General features: G+C 32.2%; 1 protein-coding gene across 4 annotated transcripts in view; it reads right to left on the bottom strand.

Moving 5' to 3' along the window:
- The window catches only part of LOC127713648 (pyrokinin-1 receptor-like), a 58,140-nt gene that overhangs the window by 3,138 nt on the left and 32,716 nt on the right, over nucleotides 1-22,286 (bottom strand). For 3 of the 4 annotated variants that reach the window (XM_052219804.1, XM_052219805.1, XM_052219803.1), the window contains exon 2: nucleotides 4,897-6,024. In XM_052219804.1, coding sequence (XP_052075764.1) covers nucleotides 4,897-5,818 — 922 coding nt within the window. In that variant the 5' untranslated portion in view covers nucleotides 5,819-6,024. Of the gene's footprint in view, nucleotides 1-4,896; nucleotides 6,025-8,275; nucleotides 8,350-22,286 lie in introns of those variants that run through there. The other variant, XM_052219806.1, reaches the window with a different exon arrangement.

Genomic DNA, 22,286 nt, shown 5'->3' with positions numbered 1-22,286 from the left:
GTTCTAATGTAGTGCTGTTACACAACTGTCCCAATTTATGGGAGGGTTGGCGCGTCCGCAAACATGTTTTACCCCGCTACATTCTGTATATGCCTGTCCCAAGTCAGGAGCCTGTAGTTCAGTGAATGTCGTTTGATGCTGTTTATCATATCTGTTTTTCGTTTATTGTTTTTTTACATAAATCACATAGTTAGTTTCTCGTCTGAATTTTTTAACATTTGTCATTTTGGGGTCTTGTATGACTTGCTGTGTGGTATGGGTTTGCTCATTGTTGAAGGCAGTACGATTACCTATAGTTGCTAAAATGCTACGTCATTTGATTTCTGATGGAGAGTTGTCTCATTGGCAATCATATCACAATTTCTTATTTTTTTGTTTAATGTTTAATTGTTAATATGATTAGAAGAGATACTCTCACCGATATTCATCCAATAGGCAAATAAGCTAAGTATAAGTAATGAAAAGGGAAATCAAGGCACCTAAGGCAGGTGATCAGCTGCATTAAACATGAATTAAAAAAAAAAAGTGAGCACAGCATATGTCGAGAGCAAAAGTTTAGAAAGCCAAAAATACAATTTGAGGTAAATAAATTTTGCCTTATCGTGCTCGTATTTTAATTTTGCAATCTGTACTGTTGTTGTCTCAATGAGTGCTTCTATTTTCTCCTATCGATTTATTTTTCTTTGCAAAATGATTGCTCTAAATAAACCCAATTATAACATTTTAATTCGCTAAGGTAGTTATTCTCACTAAAGGGACGATTGTCATTTCACTGCCAACAAAAGGCGCTTCTGTCAGCTTTAACTTAGCGATTATATTGCAGTTTCGATCAGTTTCGTAAGAAAAATTGAATTTACATGAAAATTATTTGATAACGTTTTTCTTCCCGGCAGCTTGTGCAGAAACTTAAAACAAATTGCATGTTTATCAATTTTACAAGCCCAGACTGCCTTAAAGGAGTCAACAGTTTAAAACAAATTAGATGAACGCTTGGCCGAAAAGTGCGTAAATTGCCTTATCCAAAGTGACTTATTTCTTACTTAGCCTTCACATTAAATTATCTGGATTAAAAAAGTGTCAGTCCTCAACATGTGTAAATTGAGTCATACATGCGGTAATGGCATCCAACCGGAATCAATAATTCATCGATGCCGAAAGCTGGTTGTTATAACCACAAATGTGGTAGAACCGTATGAAAAGGATGCCTGCACATCACAATGTGCAGTGGCTGTGGTAATAATCAGCCACAAACAGAATAGGCAAACAGAATAGTTATGCTTTTATCTTAATTCATAATGCTTTCGATGTTTCATAATAATGGCAGTTTAAACTTTCACTCAGTAATAAAAAATACATGCGAAAAAACACAATTCTGAACTGTTTTATAAAGATCCTTAATTTTGATGGCACATTTGCGTTAAAGAACCAAAAATTATCTAAATATACTGCGAAGATTTAGTTATGTTTTCTTTTTTTGGACGGCGTTGATCCTTTGGTTCCTTCTTACTGTGTGTATATTTCCCAACTCCGTTTGCTATACCCCTGTAGTGACGTTTTAGATTTCAATGGACATAAGCTATATATAACTGATACATAATTAAGTTAGGGACAAGGCTACCACGAAAATATAGAAATAGTCGGTACCTACTCATATCTTGGTCTAATATTTAAATGTAATGAAAATTTTTTAGAAGCAAAGAAAATACTTATTAACCAAGCACAAAAAGCATTATACAGCTTGTATAGAAATATAAGAAACCAAGTCATTCCATTGGACCTACAGCTCATACATTTTGATGCAATGGTAGAGCCTATTTCATTATATTGTTGTGAGATTTGGGGGTTAGAAAACTTGAAAAGTTTAGAACAAATTCACTTAGATTTTGTAAACGAATTTTAAAAGTAAGGTCTATTAGAAATAAAAGTTAAAATAAGAATGCTATCATTTTGGAGATAAATATTGCATGGTGAAAAATTAAGTGGTAATAGTAGAGATTATTACTTTGTTTAAAGCAAAATAGCAGTCAGTCCTTCAAATGGTTGAATTTTATTGAATCAATATTTAATGATACAGGATTAGGATATGTATTTGTCAATCAAAATAGTTCTGACTATAAAGATCTGATAAAACAGGATATATTCAAAAATGGCATCAAGATGTTCAATTATCTTCCCGTGGTGTATTTTATTCAAGTTTAATGAACTTTTTAGTTTTGAAAGTTATTTAATAAAGATGCCGGAAAATGCAAGAATATGGGTTAACAAAACGGAAAAGATCTAACTTAAAAATTCCCATTGAAACTGGGCGTCGGCATAATATTCCTGCGGAGGACCTAAAATGTAAGGAGACGAATTTCACCATCTTTTTATATGTAAGTCTCCTCAACTGGTTAATATTAGAGAAAATGTATTCCTATTTATTATACGAAGTATCCACGTAAACAGAAGTTAGCAGTCATGTTATCTTATTGCAATGTTAAATTATATAGACAGGTGGCATCTTTTATTAGAAACCTAAATAACTTATTGTGATATGTATAATGTTTTGTATATATTTTTCACTGACTGTTTATTGTATAATAATTCATATTTATTATTGTATATTTACCTTATGTTACACATATATGTGTCTGAGCGTTGCTTTATAGTAAAATCTTGAAGTCTTGAAATCATAAGATTTTTAACAGTTGTCGAATTACTTATAACCTCTAAATTATTATTTCATATGTACAAATGTTTGGGTTGAAAGTTTGGTTGTACCCGTAGAAGTATAAGAACACACGGAATATTAAATCCTTTACTTTTTACGGTATAGTGTTTATAAAGCTCTTAAATTAAGATACGATCCAAATAAGCTTATTGGTCCTTTGCACCTTGTCTTAAAGGTTATCAATTAAACATCGTAGCATGATCTTCGATTATTGTCTACATTTTTATTAGAACTAATTCTATTTTTAATAGTTTAGTACATAGTAAAACATATATTGCTATCAAATTATTAACGCTTATGGTCCTACAGTCTGTCGATATTTATATTTTGACATTGCACTAAGTCATGCTAAGTCTGCTTACGACGTCTTAACACTAATTGTTGGAGGTGAACTAATTTGATATTTTAGTCTGGTAGAACATATGTTATTCATTACTTGAAATCGGGTTTTGAACTAGCTTTGAGTAACTACGAGTTTATTCTTATGTTGTGTTGTCAAAGGTGGGGATTGGTTGAGACCTCACAAACATGTTTAAACCTGCCATATTCTTTATGTGCCTATATCCCAAGTAGAATGCCAGTGGTTGTTGTCGTTTGCTGTCTGACACTTGTGTTTTTCGTTTATTGTTGTAGTATAAATAAGGCCGTTCATTATCCACTCCTTTTAAATGTTTCCTATTTTGACAGCCGGGACTTATATATCTTGCCATACTTTCTATACGGTATGGATTTTATTCATTGCTGAAAGCCGTACGGTGACCTGTTATTATTTCCTAATTGGTTTTTTGGTCATTAATGGATAATTGTATCATTAGTAGTCATACCACATCTTCTTATTTTCATATTCTGTATATCATTGGTTGACGCCATATCAGCTTGAAAGCTGTGTTTTCCACACATTTACGTCAGACTATTATAAATCACATGCAGGCCTCTTCCTTTTATGACAATGACCAACTAACACAGAGAAACTTTGTTCGTCGATAATGATAGCATATGCTGTTATGATGTATTACTTGAATTGTAATTCTTAAATCATTACCAGCAGCAAATACCAAGTAGCAAATACCAAGGCCTAAACATAAAGCTCAACTATTAGGTGTACTTTTTGCTTTTTTTTCATACTCATACTGTTTTTGTAAGTATTTAACATTCACGGTTACCTGCAGGCGTTTGATGGAGCAAGTGAAAATGCTGCGTAAATATCCTCGAAACTTTTTATTGGATCGTGGGTGGACAGGAGGATATTAATTAATATAGTGAAACAGAAGAACAAGTGCTCAACAGTAGCTTCAGAAATAGGTCCTTCATAAGAGCACGGGTACGAAACGAGATTTTTTAAAAATATGTGTATATATATACAAAATACAATATAAATATTTCCAAAAAATCTCGTCTCGCCTCGTACCTATGCATACGAGTGGTCACTTGAGATCTGTATCTACGAAGACCGCGGGCTTTCGATTGAACTTCTCCAATCAGACCTGACGTAACTACATATCAAACTTCCCTCACCCCTTCAGCAAGAAGAATCAAAGATGACCATACCTTTAAACCATTGCTTTGACTGTGGTGGAAAAGAAAGTGTATTACTTAAAAGATGTAATCCATTTGATCGGCATTGGATTGTTTGAAGGTGATCATGATTCCACGAAACTGCATAAAAATAAATGTATCAAAGCTACAATATTGAATTCAAGGCTAGTTGAATTCTACTAAAAACCGCATTTGAAATAATTTTGAAGTTTAGAATTGGTATGTAATTACTAAGAAATTCTGTTATTGTCATCTTTCGTGACGTTATATGTTCCAAATTGGTACCATCACTTAAACATTGCATGCTTTCTTCCTGTTATGTATATTATACTATGTTTTTTTTTTTTAGTCTGAAATCATATAAGTTGATTTATATGACAATAACGTTTAAATTAAACTAAAATATTAGACACACAAGTTCGTTGTATTTTCTAAAAGCATAATCTTTGTGTCCACCAGCACCTTCCAAAGCTAAGCTTGTTTACAATTTTTCATAATTAGGGTAAATGATTATCAAGTCAAGGCAAATCTAAATACAATCAATTAAACTCAACGTGAACAGGATTATTATGAAGCAACGGAATTTCTGGCAGATATCTGTACGTACTGGGGAGCTGTCGTGAATATAAACAGTTAATTGTATATATTACCTAACATCTTTATAACAGATTTTCTGGCCCTTGATTGTTGTTTGACGTGAAGATCAATTCCCCTAACATGTTCTCTACTTGATGAATCTGCTGATGATCGACGCATAGATGACCTCCGAATAGCTAAAGCAATCAAAGTATATAATATACTGATGAAAGTCATTGGAAATAAGAAAAATATTACAGATGAAACAAGAAAGGTTTCTTTGATCGTCTTTTTGTTAGTACACATCGCTGATTCTTTTATAGTCTTGTTGTTGTCGTCCTGAATGTATACAACTCCATACTGAATAGTCTGGGGAATAGATAATATTGATGCTATGATCCATGTGCTGAAAATGACTCGCACAGCGCGGTGTAAACTAGACATTTTCTGAGCTTTCATTGGGTGACAGATAGCAACATAACGTTCAACCGTGAAGGCAGAAATTGTCAGTATTGAAGTATAAGTTGATAGTTCTCCAAATAGAGCTCGCAAAATGCAAACAGTTTCACCAAATACCCACGGATACAAGTTCCATATTGTATACAGTTCTGATGGTAGTCCAGCACATAATAGTAATAGGTCTGCGACAGCAAGATTGAATAAATAATAATTTGTTGCTGTGTGCATGAATTTGTTTCTAGCTATGACAATACATGTGAACACGTTGCCTAAAAGGCCTGTTAGAAATATGATAGTGTATATAATTGTAATAGGTATAACTATGGACAAATCATCTCGACTTGGAAACATTTTATCTTCCAGATATTGCCATACATCTTCATCTTTTGGTTTTCTAGTACCCGAAGTATTTTTCAGGAGAAATTTAAGAATTTCCTTAAATCCATTATGTCTATAGTGGGAACAGTTGAGACCACCCGATGAAATACTTCCGTTTTTAAAGAGATTTATGCACGAAAGTAAATCTGGTCGAGCCATATCATTCAAGCTTATGCAGACAAATAATTAACTTCTAAATATTTCTTTCGTGTTCGATTCTACATTGTATTTATCACTAATTCACGAATGAAACTTTCACAAATGACCGCCTTGTTGAATTCAAATTATTCAAATTCTGTGTCAAATAATTGAGATTTAGGTTAGTGCATCTGTCATACCATCCATCCCATTTCCTGTTAATTTACCTGAAAAAGATAAAATTTTACCTAAATAATGTTGATAAGGTGCGATTCTAATTTAGATTAATCTCAACAGTTTGAAACATTTGTCATTTACGACATATCTATGATGAACCATCGTGATAAAAGCTTTGTTATGTATCGATAGTCTGAAGTTAAGTATTCTTAACGATCCTGGAACTAGTTAAGCATGTGATTATTTGCCAATGACTGTCAATATCAAGAGGTTAAATTATGCTTGACAAAATCTCCACCAGTAGAGTACAAGCCATCTTTAACATGCTTATGAAGATTACTGTCACATTTATCGAATGAAAATATGGAATTTTTTTAGCTCTTTTCAGCGATAGCACAATGATTTGTAAGCATTGTATTATCACTTTCTCTGGGAAATCTGGAAGTTAAAAAATTTGGAAATGCAGAAAAACCAAAAGTTTCATTATGGTGTTGGTATAATTCCCATTTTATATCATTTGCTTGATCAATTTTAGGTTTTGGCAATGCCAAATTTTGTTCTATATAAGCCTTAAAAATATTTGCTTTACGTTTAAACGTTGCTATTCTCACTATTGTATAATACTAGCTAACCTGAAATTTATAATCCATTTTTAAAATTACACTTCACGTTAAAATGACAGATTTTGATTGGTTAATACGAGGGAGACATTTTACTTTATTATACTTCACGTTAAATGGCAGACTTTGATTGGCTAATATGAAGGAGATAATTTCCTCAATCCTATGGCTCAGTTGGAGTCATTTTTTCAATGTCACCCTCTCGTGCAGACCAATCAAAAATCAATGAAAGCCGATGAATTGAATTTGCATCAACAATTTTAAAGACAATGCTCATGTTCTACGTTTCGGCCTCAGGTATTTTTCATAAAGTGTCAACATACAACCACAATACATCTTGCTGCACTACTGTTAGTTTTCTAATGACTGTAACGTTGTTATGTACATGAAGTCATAGTTCGTTACTTTCAATCTAAAATTTAACAGACAATAATGACAGAACACAATTGAAATCAAATTTATGGGAAATTTGTAATATGTCAAAAAATGTCTTTAGCAGTAATGTTTGTATACGCCCGAAAACCTTTTAATTGAATGAATATATGTAAAACAGATAACATGTATCACTAGTTTATTATTTAATACTTTACATTTGTGATATCCATGTTCAACAGTGTTAAATCAACCATCGGAATCTAAAACAAATTCTGGGTAAATTTGCCATATTTCCTTAAATATTTATCAAAGTTCATTTTTCTTAATCTCTTTCTATATATCTCTCTCCTTTAATTTGTCCTTGTCTGGATATATCCTTTACCTGGTACCATACGTTCATCAAGTGTAAAATATAGTTATGGAACGAGTGCTACAGCAGATAACATCAGGTACAAACTATTTTAATTAACCTCTTTGGTAAAATAGTTGCTTTGAAGTAAAGATGAAATGCATCAATAAAAACAGTACTTATCATCACCTAAAACTTAATTTACACTTCAATAAACTTGTGAAATTTGGCTTTGTCCTTGGACCATTTTTGAAGTCTTGAACTAAGAATATGTTTTATGTCATTATTATTAGATTTAAGACACTCAGTCAGCTGATGAACTCGAAAGTATATTAAAATTTGCCATAAAGCACATTAGGCCTGCTACAAGCCCTTCAACATCATTTGGTCTTTAATCAAGTTCGAGTGGAAATGTCTTCGTGCGTTGCAATATAATAAATTGTCTTATTAACCAATAACTTCCGTTTTCATCCGTATTTCCATATGCTGTGATATCCAAAACTGCGATAAGGATATATTTATACCAACTAGTCATTTGACAAAAAAGCTAATACCTGTAGACTTATCCAAGAATGCTAAAAAAAAAGAGACTAACGAGCAAACCTAGATTTCAGTTACTCTTAGATCGGTGCTTTGTGTCTTTTGCTTTTATGTTAGTTGTTTGTTCTGTGCTTCGTGTCGATATGACGAGTAAAGCCAATTTCCAACTTATTTTTACAGTTTATTCTTATGTTTTATTGTTACACCACTGTCCCAGGTTATAGAGAGTATTGAGCGCTAACAAACATTCGTAACCCCGCCACATATGTGCCTGTACTAAGTCAGGAAGCTGTAATTCAGTGGTCCGTTTCATTTGAACTCTTTTTGAAAGTTGTCTCATTGGCAATCATACCACATTTCCTTATTTCATACTAATACCTGTCGACTTACATCCGAATGAATAAAAAAGATACTTACAAACAAACATAATACCTGTCCACTTATCTCCGAATGAATAAGATATAGACTTAGATATCTGCCATCAACACCAATGTTCCTATAGAATATTCATTTGGTAGACATTTCAAAATCTACAGCAGTTAATGGGATAGATAAGCATTATATTACAGGAGATGGGTCATAAAGTACAACTTTAACACTTATTTGTTTTGAACCACTTTTTTAAAGATAACAATACGACACAAATATCTTATGCAAGCATAACAAATGTTTTTTTAATACCACATCGGTTCGAATTTTAGTATTTACGGATACAAGTCGACTTTGACCTTAAAATCTTTCTTGAGTCAGTAGAAATGGCAAATTAACAATTTCACCACCAACGTAATCCTTAATTATTTTTTTTTAATTCTTTTTTCAATACTATTTAAAGGACTCATGATATGTGAAGTTTTATTTTCTTAAATGTTATCTATGCAGAATACCAAACAAAAATATAACATTATTTCAATGGCCTAACACTTTAGTATTTGGCAAATTGTTACAAATCCCGTTTTCCTAATCCCCCCCTTAATAGGTTTAAAAAATCGAGTTTGTTTTCAGTTAGTTTTATAAACATTGACAAACAATAAACTTCACGATCCTGGATTTTCTGTATATTTTTTTTAGGTAAACGATCAAATTATAGATATATTCAAAATGCAAAGAATTTATTGACAATATTTTTATACATTTATTTTTCTTTACCTTCCATTATAACATTTAAAGATACATATCCTTAAATATTTACGCCCGTAATAACATTCGACATCATTCTAGCAAATCAGATGGAAACCGCAGACACATATTTTACGGGGTGTATGTCCCTATAATCCTTAAGATCAAAACCACATATTTCTTTCATTTTTTTTTTAAAAACGTGCAAAAAAATACATGAATTTACACACTAGTGTCGACTTGCACTTTATTGGTTAGCTTGTCAACTACAGCAAAAGGAGCAACACAATTTTGTCTGTTACATTTTGGGAAAGTACAACAAGCTACCGAGTAAATATTAAATGTTTAATAAAAAAACAACGGAAATGATAAATCAAAGCATCAAAACAATCAGCCTCAACAAAAATAATACTTTGGAGAAAAAAGAGGCAGATGATACTTCAAAGTAAAAGTGGTATCTGTTGGAACCTGCGTTGGCTTTTCTTTACCCAAGTGCAACCGGAAACGTTTGAACAACCTGGTATCGATCTATTGTTATTTCATATCGGTTAAAAATTAGCTTCTCTTATTGGATAACAAGGGACCACATGACATTCTTTATTCTTATTGAAAATTTCCATCGGTTTTTAACATCAACAAGAGGCTCATGAGAGCCTGGTATCGCTCACCTGGCTGTAATTTCAGTTTCAGGCATTTGACTCATTTGCAGATCTTACTTTGCTGAACAATTTTGTCATTTACACTTTCTCTCTTTTTATAATAATAATATTAAAGATAATGCATAACCCAAAACTGTACAATTTCCTAAAAATTCCCGAATACAATCTACAAACTAGATACCATTAGGAACATTCAATTAAAGTTTTTAAGTATTTGGCAAAGCAGTTTCAGAGAAGAAGATTTTTTAAAAAATAATTGGACGTTCACAAAAAATGTAAAAAAATCAGTTTTAAGGGCAATAACTCCTCAAGGGGTCAACTGACTATTTTGATCATGTTGACTTACTTGCAGATCTTACTTAGCTCAACATTTATTGCCATCTATACTTTCTCTCTATCTATAACAATATTAAAGAAAATAACCAAAAACAGTAAAACTTAAAAAAAATAAACTATTTCAACAGTAACCTAACAATGGGTTGTCGAACTCGTCTGAAAATTTCATCACAGATAGATCATGACCCATTTATCACTTAAACTCACTTTCACTTTTGATCTAACTGCTGTAGTTTTCGAGATATAAGCCAAAACCTGCTTTTGTCCCCTATGTTCTATTTTGAGCCATAGCGGCCATGTTTGTTAATGGATCAAAACTTCGGATACAATTTATAAACCAGTTACCCTAAGGAACATTCAGTTAAAGTTTAGAAGTATAAGGCCCAGTAGTTTCAGAAGAGAAGATTCTTGTAATAATTTACGACGACAACGACAGACGACGACGACGACTGACGACGGACGACGACGGACGCCAAGTGATGGCATAAGCTCACATGGGGCCCTTCGGGCCCCGGTGAGCTAAAAAACGGACCAGAAAACCGGTCTACATGTTAATGACCAGCTCTGTTTAGAGTGATGTCCCTTTAATAAAACGCAATCGCGATTCAGACGTTTGGAACATGGCTGAACTGGAAGGCACGTCTGCTACAGACAACTCAAATGATCGTTTTGCCGTACGTTCCGATGCTGCTAGAGACAAACTACTCAGCTAAAAGAACTATAAAATTTTATTACATTGGTAGCAATGAATTACATTGATTTCCCAGTCAAATAAAAACCGATAATTTCACATGTGAAATAAACGTGGTTATTTCACTCTCTGACGTCATACAACAATAGGCGTTGTCAAGACGTCGATAACGTCGGATCAAAACAAATTGTGAATGCGTAGAAAAAAGATATAGTTCCTTACATTTTCTACATTAATTTCATTAAAAAAAAGCCCTTTGCCAATGTAATAAAAAGAATAACTAATCAAAGAATTCAAATATCGAAAAATATTCAACTCGTGACCGAACAACACTGATAATTAACTCATGCGCTACGCGCATTCGTGAATTAATGTGTTGTTCGGTCACTCGTTGAATATTTTTCTCTATTTGAATTCTTCGATTAGTTATTCTATAAATAGAAAACTTTATTTTGTATTCATATACTGAAAAATTGCACTTAAATAAAGTGACTTATAGTTATCACTATGACTGGTCTTCACTCTTTCCTATAGAAATCGTACAATAACTCGAGTTTGCTTTAACCCTCTTGATGCCACATTAAAAAAATCAACGTTTCGACGTTGCCAATAGGCAATGACAATTTGACGTCGCCAGTACCAAATTCTTTTGACGTCGTCTTTTTGGCGTTTTTTTTTTCTCATATTGATTTATAAAGTTGTTTTTTCTACGCGAACGGCATTCACAATAGCGGAGACCAGGAGATCATTTTAATAATGCTAAATTGACCGATTAAAATCTGTCTATACAAATTTGCTTCTTGATGGACCAAGGAGACTCATGAATGTAAAGTTAACTAATAATTTTTGAAAATACTGTTGAATTTGTGCAATTTACGTGTTAATTACTTTACCCATTTAAATTTTCGACTGATAAAATTCTCCAAAACGCAAGACCAATTATTAAAAGTTCTATTTTTAATTGCAAGGGAATATTGTAAAGTATTATGCAATACGTATTTGCCACCTACAATTTTGGCTATATATTTTCATATCATAACAGTTTTTAAAAAGATATTTTAGGGTTTTATCTTCGATTGTTTTTGTTTTCTACTGATGTGAACATTAATATTAATATTTTGCAAACTAATTTGGGTAAAATATATGGCAAACTTCGGGATAAAAAATTATTGTTTATATCACCAGTAAAAGATAATTGTCCAAGGATAAATATTACTTATAAACATATTAGATTTGTGATAATTTTTTTCTATTGGTTGATTGAAATCTAATTAGAAATAACTTTATAAAATTTATATTTAAAAAATGTAATATATAGCCAAAACTTGTTAGTGAAAAATACTTCTCGGCCACTGTATAAAAAGGAGTTGTACATAATTTCTTCTAAAAGGGTAATGAAGGGTCAGTTATAATCGTTTTTCCCCATGTTCAAGAACTTTTATTTTTCTATAAGTAACATTTTGATTTAACAATTACCGATAAAAAAGGAGGCGAGTAATGTCGTGATATTTTAACCTCGCAACATTGTCCTGTGCTGTCTCTATACATAAACCATGTGAGCAGTAGTCTTCAAGTTTTTTATATTTTTACATGTAAGAACATTTTTTTCTTGCATTTAATGTTTAGGGATAAAATCAGAAGACGGGCTTAAATTTATCTTAACTTGTCTCGACACGGGACTATTTAATATATGAAGTTATATAGATGTGATTGCGTATTGAATGTTTGTCAACCTCTGTTTGTCATGATTTTTTTTAATTTATTGTGTCTTTTGATGTAGGCCTATACCACTTCTTTTTATCTTGGAGATGGGGTATTGAAGGTGACAAGATTCCTTTTGTGTAAATTTCTGTAGAACAACCTCAATTTCAAAAACATACAGCAAAAAAAAAAAAAAACAGTATGAAAGAAAGTATTGCCCGTAACTATTATCGAAAATAATTTGAGTACCCATACTCCTTGTATTCTTCACCTGCAAAACAACGTCTATCATTTCTAAATGGTATATTTTACATCATTAACCGAATCAAAAGGTTAAAAATAGTTCCAGATTTTAGAGGCCGTAATGACCGCTGCTGGTTTTGTGTAAAAAAAATTGTGCCAGTAGAGGGTGTCTCCTCTTATATCCTCGTATCTTTTCGTGTCTCTTCTAACGAATGCATAGACATTGGGTGTTCATTTTGTATTTTTTAATGTGAATCATCGCACAGAGAAGTACTATTATCGACAAGATCCTTTTAAGTTAAATTACAAAAATGACTTTCGAACACTCGGAGAACATATTGTTTCATCAGTTTATTCTCTATAATTTATTTATGAATATTTCATGACCAGGTCTGTGGTATCTGTTTAGTGAAATTCAAATCCCTAGCTTCTGTTAAATCCGGAAAAGTCAGACTTTAAATAAAAAATACTGGTCCATCAGGCTTTAAAATTTCAAGCTGGATACAGATGGTGCATGCATGGCTAAAAATACCAAAATAATGTCAAAAACTTTCAGTAACTTTCATTTTTTTTTTCAATAAATGATTAAAAACTTGTGTGTTATACTTGTACACGAGTATGAATAAGCCATATAGTATTAGAGATGAGGTTTTTCACTACAGTCTAGTCTATATTTAATAAGACCTCATATAGTATTATGAATTAGGTCATTAATTTTCTCAATTGAATTATTTCACATTTTTCATTTCGGGGCCTTCTATAGGCGACTAGTGGTATTGTTTTTCTCATCGTTGAAGGCCGTACAGTTGCCTGCAATATTGCTGACATCCACTTCTTTTCAACTTTGGTTTATTGTTGTCTCATTGGCAGTTATACCACATTCCTTTATTTTTATATTATAAGTATGAAATATTGGTCGCTGAACTAAATGACATGCAAATAATTAATCGTAAATTCAGTTTTAAAATAGCTTTACTTAAAATTTAAATTAAATATTTCGTCTATCAATTATGTGAAGCCGACTGAAAGTGTCCGTCAATAATGCACCATATAATGTTTAATGACACGATTTTCATTCTAAAATGTTTGTAAAATATTTTTCCTGCGGTGTTCACACAAATAAAACAGTCGAAGTTCACGAAATATATGTTTGTAAAAAATGGAATTAACCCTTTCCTCCTTCACGGCAGGAACTCAGCAAGCAATAATAAAGAACACTTTGAAACATCAAGAGGAGTAAAAAACATGGTTAAATTTCAATTGTCGAAAACTAATAAATACGAAATTTTTTGTTTATCAAATTAAATTAAAGTATTTGTCGCTTATCAGTCAAACACCATTTGGATAAAAGGAATTCAATTTAGATAAGAAAATGTGGGCATTGGCAGTGTGTATTTTATCGACAATGTTAGGGAATTTCTGTTGAGTTCCATGTTTAAAATTAGTGTTTTTCTAAATTTTCATAACTCCAAATCTCAATATTCTTTTAATATTTAGCGAGTCCTAACTGTGCGTTCTCTTGGGCCATGATTCTGTCATGGGTGGACCGATTTCCCGTTTCGTACTGAGAGTGTAAACACATAAACATTACTTTTCGAACATACGTAATGTGCGAAACTTTCTAAAGTATTTTTCAACAGTCTGACGAATATGTCGGATATGCGGTTAATAAAGTGTTTTATATTATGTTAGTCTGGTAAGTTACAATGCCAAAAAAAGGTCGGCACGGTCTTTTTGTTCAATCATCTTGTGTTTCCAGCTCTTAGGTCGATCTTTAAATCGTCAGCATCAGTGTCATGTGCGTGCATGCAAATATAAAAACCAACGTTGTCGTTTGCCGCTGGAAGACGGGTTTTTTTTTCAGAGAAAGAAAACTCAATTTACTTGTGCCATAATTATAACGTCACAATGACGTCATAGATATTACGTCATTGCTTCAAAATACACTTAGATGACCGATGGTCAACAATGTTATAAAGCATCAATTATTTAGTGTAGTATAGGTTGCAAAGTTTTGATTTATAATATATACTTATTGTAATATTGCTGAAACGACATATATGTCGCCTTGGCATCAAACCCCCACACGACTTATATGTCGCTTTGGCATCAACACTGAAACGACATATATGTCGCTTTGGCATTAAGAGGGTTAAACAATTTGAATTTATGAGAATTTTTAAAAACATGGTTCCTCAATGAAATAAACATAATAGTTATTGAAGAACTGGTCATTATCGTGATACATGGACTGCCGTAGGACAGTGGTATTGACTGCGACAGCGATAATTTCCTCGCCTATGGCTCAGTCATTATCGCTGTCTTAGTCAATACCACAGTCCTGTTGTCAGTCCATATATCACGATAAGAACCAGTTCTTCAATAACTATTATATAATTCATGTAGACTGGAGTGTATAGTTTTGGTGACAGTGATTGGGCTAGATTCAGGTGCTTTGCATCGGAAATAATACCACATCTACTTACCTTGTTGTGGTAGGAGTGAGCAGCTGAGAGATTGAGTACCGCACTTTGAATTTTTTGCGTATCATACATTTTTTTACACAAAATCTACCTAAAGCTGTCCTGTTTACGCTCTTTCTTGGAGAGATACATAGATCTGACAAATATTTGGTGCCGTTACGATTGTAGTTTCAATCGCATCTGATTAGTTTCAGATTTTTACCATTTAATCGGCAACCGTGTCATATATTTCATCTGAATTTCTCGACCTAATCATACCATGAAGCTTGAAAAAGTGACCTATCCCTACCAGCAGATCTGGACAATAACTTTACCTCTTAGGTGTATTTACACGACTCGTGTTTATACCCAAAAAAAATATATATTAATTTTCTTCGAAGACAACTTGTATTCAAATATAAAAAAAAAAATAACTTAAGTACATATTACTTTTTCCTGAACATTTTTAGTTCTCTTTCTCTCTCCCTGAAAACAATTGCAATCATCCATCATCATCATCATCATCTTACAAAAACTTCGCAAAATATTATCCAGTACACACACGATCCTCACTCTCTCTATCCCCGTCACACATATTCAAAGGTTTTAAAACAAAAATCAGTGTAATCAAAAGTCTTATTTGTATTGAATTCTTACATAAAAGTATTTATTCTAATGTTAACTGTTATACATGCCATATGAAATTAAATAACTATTTAGTTGATGTTTTCTTTAGTAGTTCAGATTTTGTTTTAGTTATTATTACTTGTTAATAAACCAAAATACATACATCAAGTTAGGAATAAAATATTACCGGGAAATTAATGGCAAGAAGGAAACACATCAGACATACAGACAGATATATATCATGATCGGTAAGCCGTTGTAAACTTTTTTAAGCATCTGAAAAAATTACTTCTAATCATAATTTATAGACATAAGATACTTAGAAACTGATATTTAATTGACAGAAACCATTAAATATACCAAAAGGTTATTCATATGGAACACTATATTACGTGTAAAAAATATCATTGAATTACGGCAATTAACGTCTTCAATTTACAAGACACATTAATTAGTATAAAAGGTTAAGTTTTCCTTTGCGGAAAACCTTCATATAATTGTGACATTGGGTTCAAATAAAATTCAAATCTTTCTCCATATACATTTCAGATTCAGAAGTTGAAAGTTAAAGGCATACCCTTTGAAAATAATACAAATTAAAGCTTTTTGTCGAGTTAGAGCATCGAACGAGTTCAAAAAGGCTTCATGATGTGTCGCACAGCTGACATTTTTAATTATAATACAAATATTTCACGTAGATTTCTTTGTAAAATGAAAATACAATACTTGCCGATATTGTTTTTAACAATCTTCATTTATAATTTTACCTTATGAATAGAGCATTTCCAATGAGTTAAATATTTTGCATCTTGACCGATATTGCATTCTATACTTTCTCCTTAAGGTTTGGTACGAGTTAAATGAAATTGCATGCAAGCTAACAAGAGATAATCAAGATAGCGAAAATGGACATTGCGTCCTTACTGCTGGCATGAGTCCTACAGAAATTAGACGAATTATCATCAATGTTGCTGAAATCTTTGGTACTATATCATAAAAGGGTTTTTGTACTATTATCAAGGAATATTGTGCCGCGATATAATATACTGCTCGGCACAATATTTCTCTAAACCTATAATATAATGATAATTGATTTACCGGTTTGTATTTGTGTTTTTTTATAACAGAAATAACACTTTATCTCTGTTTTACCAGCAAACCGGAAGATGACTTGATAAATTCGGTTCAAATTTATCAACGTCATTTCAAACATTATGATGTGGATGATAAGTTGCTTGTTACGTATTTGGCGTCGCATAACCTTGATATGAAGTTTTATAAAGAGACTGGTCAGGGTGATTCAGGCAGATGGAAAACGGTACATTAGATAACTTGAACATTATAACGGTAACTTTACCTCTTAGAAATTTTTATACAGAAACGTTAAAAACAGTAATGAAGACATGATCATGTGCAATGCCAAGAACAAACTGCACAGTAGTTCAATGTAGAAAAACGAACGCAACATTTTAGTCTTGCTTCAAATTGGAAATTATCCAATTGATGTATATTCTCCAAAAAATGCTAAACGCAGTGATTAATAAACAACAGTATAAGTATGATAACTTAATTATTTTAAGTCAAAAAGAAAGGTTTGAAGGACAAATCCCAAACATGTAAGTTTGTGAATTATATTATAGTTAACAGATTTATGCGAAATACAACGTGACTGTATTGTTCCCAATAAGAGATTGCATGTCATCCTCTATAAAAATCTTGGTATACCTAAAAGTTTGAATTTCATCAGCATGCAATAGCAATTGTCATGCATGATTGAGTGACCATTATCAAAATATAGGATCCCTACTTATTGTCTATTTCTAATTTAATTAGACATTCTTTGATGCTTTGTTTTACATATAAAATCGTGATGCAAATGTATCCTACGTTTCCTATATTTAACAGATTCTGATCATTACAGTCTACCTCACAGCATGTGGAAAACTAGTAACCACTTATGCTTGTTTACTGTGCATCATTATTAAGCAAACGTTCTTCATAGTAAACAAATTCTTAATATAATTTACGAACTGCACTTTTCGGTGTATAATTGTTCCCCAGGGATGAGAGATCAATCTGAAATATATCCATTATCATTAATAAACGACGCTCAATTATTTAATTTTAACTATATTTCTATACAACAGCTGTTTTTGTATCCCGTTTAGCTCTCATTTAATAAAGAAATTACTGTATTGATATTTCAATGTTTATTACAAACAAGAATTTTTATCGAATTTTTAACTTTTTGTTGCTTTTTCATTATATTTTTTATTATTGCACAAGTGTATCAATAATCGTCAGTTAATAAACCTGTTACTGCTTATTAGTTAACACAATCGCATAGCGAGTTTTATATATTTCGTGACAAATACAGAACCAAAGTGAATAAAAGTGTAGTGTAATAGACAAGTAGTTATGAATCAGCAACCAGCAGAAACATTGAGAGTGAGGCTAAAACTCATACTAGCACTATGATGAGAGAGTCTAAAATTTATACCATTAACATGATGAACAAGTATAAAATTCAACCCGTAACATGATGAACAACAGTTTACTATAAAAATTCAAACCAGTAAAATGACGATCAAGTCTAAAATTCAACCCGTAACATGATGAGCGAGCCTAAATTTCAAACCAAAAACTTAGAGAGCAAGTCCAGTCTACGGAAAGAGCGAATCGAGAAATCCGTTTCTGATGTGGAGTAGCGATATTTTCTTTTGTAAATGAGATGCATTGTGATGAAATCTCAGACGACTTTTGACATTTTTAGGAATAAATGAAAATTCATCTGAAAGTACTTGTTTATTCTTTTTGAAACATGGACGTATTTAACAGGACAAACGTATATACAATTTGCCATATATCTCGAAAATTGTGTCCAAAGTATGTTGTATTTATACAAGTAAATATGCATTTGCATCAAATAAAACCTATTTGCACATCTATAATTTTGAGGTGTCCAAATACTTAGACAATGATGTAACAAAGACATTGGAATGGCCATAGATCTTATTCGATTGCATTCTACGCCATAAAAACTTGTATAAGGATAATACTTGGCTATTTTTTCTTATACGAGTGCGACGTTTTTCTTATAGAAAAGCGATATGCTTTTATTATGTAAAACTTTTCCAATGCGATATTTTTCTAATAGAAATGCCATACTTTTATCATATGAAAAAAAAATACGATAATATGGCACACAACATCCAAACAAAGTAGAAACATCGACAATTAGTCATGACAGGTTCGATGGTACAGGCAAAGTATCACTGAAATTTCTTATAGATAATGTACGTACATAATAAATCAATTATACGGACACGATGTATAATATCCCCTGCCCGTCGATCAATTTTGATTTTTCAGATCAATATTGCATAGTATTTACAACCTCCCAACTTCCGATGAAAAAAAATATGTCTGGGTAGTGTCACTCTAGAATAATAAAGTGTTGACACAGATATATGTATGTATCATCTGTCATGTCTATTTGCAATTTTGACACGATATTCCAGGGCGTGTATTTCCTATCATGATTTCCTTGATAGAGGGTTGTTGCTCACAAAAAGAGTTCCAAGTGATAAAGTTGAAATCATCCCTTCGTAAATTTTACGGACGCCATCACGAGTTGATCGTTATGGAATATCCGTTTCACAGATGACAACGGATATGTTCCCATTGTCGTAACTACAATCCCGTCCTCTTTTCCCGAATGTGACCTACTGAATTAGACTTATCACCGGGTTTGTACTTACATGAGCAACACGACGGGTGACATATGTGGAGCAGAATATGCATACCCTTCCGAAGCACCTGAGATAACCCCAGTTTTGGTGAGGTTCGTGTTGCTTATTCTTTAGCTTTATATGTTGTGTTTTGTGTACTGTTGTTTGTCTGTTTGTCTTTTTCTTTTTAAACCATGGCGTTGTCAGTTTATTTTCGACTTACGAGTTTGAACGTTCCTTTTGTATCTACCGCCTCTCTCATCAGCTCAGTAGTCAGTACTTCGGTACTGACATGATTTATAACAAACCTTTCTAAAATTGACCGTTTATAAATTTTCAAATTATAAAGAAACTAAGGATTCAACTCCCTCAGGCAAAGTTGACCTTAGATGAATTTGGCTATTTGTTTTAGGTATTTTTGTCATATAGCTCTTCAACTGTTTCGGTACTTGTACATCCCTCGGATTTCAAATGTTTGGCTTTGAGCGTTCCTGATGAAGGTAAATCCAGAAAAGAGCTTCGGACGCATGAAATTATTAAACGTGTTGTTTTCAATTTTTTAATAGTTAAATGCAGTTGTTGAATTTAAAATGAATATTGTCTCATTGGCATTCACACCACATCTTCTTATTTATATTTATGATGCATTTATTATGCAAACCATTCAAAGTCAATGAAACATGACTGAAGTTGCAGGCCCAAATGATCTCTGGAAATGAGATATGATAATGTTGTTACAACTGCATACCAAATATCATTGACCTATTATTAATGGTTCTCCTTAAACTGAGCTAGCCAATAACTTCTATTTTAAGTCAATGAACCATCGTTCAGGGGGCGAGGATGTTTGATCTCCATAACAATATACCAATGCTTATACAAATGCATATCAAATACTTATCGCTAGAAGTCCCCGTTTTAAAAAACTCATCCTATCACATTTTTCTTTTAAATGTTGACGCCGCCGACAACACCGGAAACAGCACGCCTCCATTACTTCGTACAGGCGAGACAAGACATATCTATTCTAAGATTTTTTTCGCCCTCTTATATCTGGAAAATCTATATTTGATGTAATGTTATTTCAATTTTATCGAATTATGCATGACGATTTAAAAGGCTGCATTCGATAGGTTAAATTGTTGAAAGTAAAAGCATGATTTTGAAGTTGTTAACTTGGAATCGTTTTTCTTTTCCATTACTCAAAGTAAGTTTTATTTTCCAGCGATCTTCTATTTGACATGCCTGAAAACTCGTGTTTAGAATAATGATATTATCTAAACACATTACTAAGTAAACAGATTAAATGTACACATGTCTTGAATATAAACACTTTTAAATGTGTTTTTTAATTATAAGATTTTAGGACTTAAACACTAAATTCTAAACTAAATATGATCCTATCCACAATCCTAAACACTTTCTTCAATCAGAGCATGTTACGAAATTAAACATGTGAAAAAAGAGTGCAAACAATGTACAATGTATTTAGAATTGTGTTTAGAATTTAAACACCATTTAAACAGTTTACATGTAATAAGGATATCGGAAATGCATTTTTTGACGTGTTCATTTAGAAATTTAATAGACATTTTATCAATAAAATTCGGGTCGGTCTATTCAACATGACTTAATTTTATTTTTCACATATAAAAAGATATAACAAAAAAGAGAACTCAAGGCAAATTAAAAAAGGGGAAGTCATTAAAAACTGACAGAATCAAACGCTATCAGCTATCAATCAACAGAACAAGTGAAAAACTTCTGCCATGTAACTTTAATCTCATACAAATATGTTTAGAGAACAATTAAGAATTTCAAAAGATGTCTCAAAAAATCATTTTGACATTGATCAGTGGGTTAAACTGCTACCTCATATAACATGAAACGTATAGTTACAATTAAAACATACCACAACTACATTAAATAAATGTTGCATTTACAAACAATAAATAGCATTCAATTATTTATTTACAAAAGAAAAACGTAGCAGTACAATTTTTACAAAGACATAAACTTTTGCTATTATATTTCAAGGCTTAATTTTTGTTTAAATTTAGATGATAGGTTTACAGTTTATATGTCCTTAAAGAAATTTTACATTTTTGCTTCTTTAACTGGTCAATTTGACTTTTTTCCTTTAAACCGACCTTGAAAGGCTGACAATAAACGATTTCACACTTTATTGATTAGTGGTAAAACATAAAACTCTTCTGTTTGTCGCGTGAATTAATTTCGGTCTGATCGTATCTATATATTTTAATAATAACATTTTTTTATCGCAAAAATCATCTTTTTCCTCGGAGTGTCTGCATATTTACAATTTCATATTAGAAAATATCGCGACTCCACATAAGAAACGGTTTTCTCGATTCGCACTTTCCATAGACTGGTAAAGGGAGCCAAGAATTCAAATGTGTAGATTTGCTCTGACAAACTTGCAATGAAAAGCTGTACATATATAAAAATGTGGTATGATTGCTAATGAGACAACTATCCACCAAAGTTCAAATGAAGTGGATGTAAGCAATAATAGGCAACCGTATGGCCTTCAACAATGAGAAAAATCAATACCGTATACAGTCGGCTATAAAAGGCTCCGACATGAAAAATGTGAAACATTTCAATTGAGAAAGCTAACGGCCTTATGTATGACAAAACAATTTACGAAAGCAAATAAGACAGACATAATAAACCAACGACAACCACTGAACTGTATGTTCTTGACTTGGGACAGGCACATACAGAATGTGGCAGGGTTGAACATTTTGTGAGCGCTCAACCCTCCCCTAATCTGGGACAGTGGTGTTACGTCACAACATAAGAAATAACTGTAAAAATCAGTTGCAATTGACTAACCTC

This window comes from Mytilus californianus, unplaced genomic scaffold, assembly GCF_021869535.1.
Source record: "Mytilus californianus isolate M0D057914Y unplaced genomic scaffold, xbMytCali1.0.p SCAF_1, whole genome shotgun sequence".
Classification (NCBI taxonomy): Eukaryota; Metazoa; Mollusca; class Bivalvia; order Mytilida; family Mytilidae; genus Mytilus; species Mytilus californianus.
The sequence above is the reverse complement of the archived record's forward strand: the minus strand, read 5'-3'. Positions and strand labels throughout refer to the sequence as shown.